The sequence below is a fragment of the Octopus bimaculoides genome, chromosome 13 (genome assembly GCF_001194135.2).
Source record: "Octopus bimaculoides isolate UCB-OBI-ISO-001 chromosome 13, ASM119413v2, whole genome shotgun sequence".
Classification (NCBI taxonomy): domain Eukaryota; kingdom Metazoa; phylum Mollusca; class Cephalopoda; order Octopoda; family Octopodidae; genus Octopus; species Octopus bimaculoides.
The window spans coordinates 17,125,188-17,129,713 of record NC_068993.1 but is presented as its reverse complement, the minus strand read 5'-3'; the positions used below and the strand labels follow the sequence as shown (position 1 = coordinate 17,129,713).

The window sequence follows — 4,526 nt, the reverse complement described above, 5'->3', positions numbered from 1 at the left end:
CTTCAGAAACAGGAGACAGAGGAAAGTCCAAAAGAAAAGGAAGACGGAGAAAAAAATTGCCAATGATCCATATGTAGTTATATATATGTATGTATATATGTGTGTGTGTGTGTGTGTGTGTGTGCATATACATGGATATAAATATATATTTATGCACACACACACACAGACTATTACATAGATACATTATGCATATAAATGAACTGAAACCTCATCATCAAGGAATGTTATTTTATAATGCTAAACCATACATCTATATTTTCATAAACTTCCCATCATTCCCCCAAACCAAGTCAGTTGCAGCTTAGCTCTTCCTTCTTCTTCTCCTCTTCATTATTATTATTATTATAAGTTGTTTAAATTTTCTGCCAAAAAGTGAATATTTTCCTGTTCTTACACTTATTTTGTTACACCTTTACTATTTATAATTAAGGAGAGCTGTCAGGTTTTGATTTCATAACTAGCTGCTGCAGAGAAGGCTCCTTACACACCTGCTTCCATGCTTCCGTACAAATCTATCTCTTTTTCTTGCCCATTCTATGCAATATCTGTCCAACTCCTGCCTGCATCATGTTCTCAACATTCCCAGCATTCAACAACAAAGTACTTCAAACGTTTCATTCATAGCGCTGTGTGTGAAATGTGGAGCAGCAATGTGGAGATAATGAGGGGGGGGGGGAATATGAAGAGGGCAAGCTGGGAATGGAAGGGGAAGATTGAAGGGTTGATGTAGGAAAAGGGAATTTAATAATAAAAAGCAGACCACTTGAATGCAACCAGAGAGTTCCCTGCTTTTAGGGCAGTAAAATGTGAAGGTGATTCTGCTTGAAAGAAAAAAAATTTTAACATTTGTAAAGTGTAAATGGCATCCACATGTGCCCAGATACATGTATATGCACCAACACACACACACACACACACACAAACACACATACTCACATAGAGAATGTGAAGGCCATAGGCACACAGTCTCTCCTGCCAAACTATTCCAATAAAAAAATCTACACATACTTTTATATGCAACCTTTCTCTTCTTACAATAAAATATATACACAAATGCACAAGTATGTTTGTGCACACATATTTACATACACATTCACATAATCACACACAAACACATATTCACACATACCCACACACTTACCTATAAAAACCTATAAGAAGGGCTCTTTACATGGTTAGAAATAGCAGCCAAATCTCCCTCAAACCACACCCTACTATCTTAAACAAGAATACATTTGATTGTATAGTTTTAGATATATTCATCATCATCATCATCGTTTAACGTCCGCTTTCCATGCTAGCATGGGTTGGACGATTTGACTGAGGACTGGTGAAACCAGATGGCTACACCAGGCTCCGTCTGAAAAATAAAAATAAAAAAATTGGTATGATTATGTCTGGAATGCTTTTGATCGTAGAAGTCTGCTGGATCAGAGATGACCTTGGGCTAAACAACAACAACCTATAAGGAGGAAACAAAAAAAAAAAAAAAAACCCTGCCCCCTTCCTCTCTACAGAGATGTCCGGACCATTTACTTCAGACGTAGCAAAGAAATTATCTTTGGATCAGTTAACAGCAGTTGGTTCTGTTTCTCAAGATTCTTGTTGACGTCCTTCCATCCCACCACCCCACCATCCCAGTCTCATTAAGTCCGTGTACTGAAGCATACCACAGTCTGATTGCTTGCTTCCTCAGCTAAATGTCACTTCCATCTTGGCTGACTTCTGCAACTTACCTCACGGCTGATGCTGATAGTCTTCTGATAATTACAATTCACACACACACACACACACATCCTACCATCTCAAAAAAAGAAAAACCACCAAGCATGGCTGAGTGGTTAAGAAGCTCACTCTTTGCAGTCATGTGGTTTTGAGTTCAGTCCCACTGCATGGCACCTTGGTCATGTGTCTTCTATAGCTTCGTGGCAGATCAATCTCTTTGATAAACAGAAGCTGCGTAAAAGTATGTTGTATGTGTGTGTGCGAGTATGTGTGTGTGTATATATATATATATATATATATATATATATACGATTAATAAATTCAAAAAAAGGATAAAAATCTTTTACAAGAATTTTATCAGGAAGTCAGTGTGTAAAAAAATTCATAAGGGAAATTTCTATTCCCAAGAATATAATTATTTGTTTATATTTATATAAGGGCATTACTAGTCTGTTGTGTGGCATTATTCTGTAGTAATACCCTTATATAAATATATATATATATATATACACATACACACATAATGCATGTATGTGTGTCTTCAGTGACCCTGCTACTGCTTGCCAACTGGTGCTGGTTTGTTTATTTCCCTTGCCACTTAGCTGTTTGGCAAAGGGGGTTGATAGAATAAGTACTGGACCTGGGGTTGATTTGTTCAACTAAAATCCACAAGGATAAAAACACATCGTGAAATGCTGGAATTGCTATGTGGTCACCCAAAATGTTAGAAATAGCAGTTAAATTTCCCTTCAACTATACCCTGCTGTTTTAAATAAAAAGACGTACTGAGCAAATCAGAGAGGAATCTCTACAAGGTATCACTTGCACTGCTTGGAATTGCAGCCATGAATCAAGCAAATGAAGGCAGCTTCTGCATGCTTGCTTGAGCTGTTAGAAACAGCAGCTAAATGTCTCATATTATCCCATACAATGTAGTCTTAGATACACCACACATGTCTGTTTAATGAAAGAGGATCTGACTTAGGGCTAAAAAAATATCTGGTAATTATTTTAATATAGCCTTAGATTAATTAATTATCTCATGTATAATAATTTTTTCAGTAAATAATACAACTTTATACCAATTATCTCTCACGGATACTTAACTATTGATAAAAATTAGAATTGTTGTTTATTATCCAGTCAACCCTGATCTAGCAGACCTATGATCAGAGGCATTCCAATTGTGACCATCCAGTTTTTAGTAGAATTATGTCTTGGACTACATTGTCCAATGTATACTTTTTTTATATTCAAGATGGTGGGGCTTGAGTTGAGAGATTTGGTTGCTATTTCCTGCAGGTCGAGAGACCATGTACATACTGACTTGTTAAAATGTAGTAGTTACAGTAGTTAATGATAATTACTTTACTTCATCATCATTACCACTACTCTGCTTCCACCAGCAGCAGCATTATCAACGTGGTTCATTTATTTCGTATGTAATAAGAAGCTGGATTCACAACCACATGGCTACAAGTTCAGTCCTAGTGTGCAGCATCTTGAGCAAGTGTCTTCTACTAAAGGCCTGGGCTGACCAAAGCTTTGTGAAAGGATTTGGTAGATGGAAACTGAAAGAAGCCTGTCACGTATATGTTTATGTATGTGTGTGTGTGTGTGTGTGTTTGTCTTCAAGACTGGTTGGCAACCAGTGTCGCTTTGTTTATGGCCCTGTTAGCTTGGGGGTTCAGCAGAAAGATATTGATAGAATAAGTACCAAGTTTAAGAATAAGTACTGGGTCTGATTTGTTTGACTAAACCCCACAAGGTTGTGTCTGAGTATGGTCGCAGACTGAAACAAGTACAAAATAAAAGATAAGAAAGATTTTAAAAAAAGGGCCGACTTACCTCCCAAATATTGGAAGGATCCCACTGTGAGTGGTAACGAACTCTGCATTTCAGTGGATGAGTATGGTTCCATGATAAGTTGGTACAACTACTGTTATATGGTTGGCACTTGATGCTGTGCAGTTTAGCTGGTTTTACTTTAATTAGAATATAATAAAGAAAATTTGAAAGGAGAGAAAAATAAAGAAGAGGAGAGAAAAACAACAACAATTACAACTTTCTTTTATTATTGTCTTATCGCTGTTATGAATGTTTGGAGGTCATTCAAATAAGCTCATGTTAAACACTCAGGAATATCCTCATTTATCATGGGGGGTTTTAGTTCTAAAAAAAAAAAATAAAATCAGTGATAAAAGAATCATCTCCACACATGTAAATGGAATGAAAGGTAGATTCATTGACACCAAACACATGGCTTGCCAGCAGTAAGGCTTCCACCATCATATATTTTATTGACCATCTCTACCTTTTCCTATAAAGAAGACACTCATCTGCATTGTTTGTTAGGAGCAAGTGCCTTTATACTTTTTCTGTTCACTGGTCCCATGTTGAAGGGCACAAGTTTGTAATTACTTATAAAAAAAATAAGCAGGCTCACAGCACAGTCATGTGAACACAAGCAATAATCAGTGCATTCTGGGCAACTAGGCACAGTGGGTGGTCATTGAAGAGCATTTTTGCAGTACAAGCAGAATCTTTGATTGCTTGGACCTGTGTCAACACTGATCAATCAATGATAAACGTAATGTGACTTGCAATTGAATGCATCATGTTACTGTGGATCAATGATGACTGAATCAGTAACAAACAAAGCTACATGTGCAATTTATCATTTGTCCTACTAAAAAACTTTTAGTACGTCTTCATTTATTCCTATTTAACTCAAAACTATAAATAATCATTTTATCTGCATCAAGATCCATTATTCAAAAAAAAAAAAAAAAAAAAAA

The 4,526-nt window shown here is 36.4% G+C and overlaps 1 protein-coding gene across 7 annotated transcripts in view; it reads right to left on the bottom strand.

The window, feature by feature from the left end:
• The window catches only part of LOC106881088 (uncharacterized), a 465,749-nt gene that overhangs the window by 52,012 nt on the left and 409,211 nt on the right, over window positions 1–4,526 (bottom strand). For all 7 annotated transcript variants that reach the window (XM_052972353.1, XM_052972351.1, XM_052972350.1 and 4 more), the window contains one exon: window positions 3,577–3,713. In XM_052972353.1, the coding sequence (XP_052828313.1) occupies window positions 3,577–3,713 (137 nt within the window). The remainder of the gene's footprint in view (window positions 1–3,576; window positions 3,714–4,526) is intronic.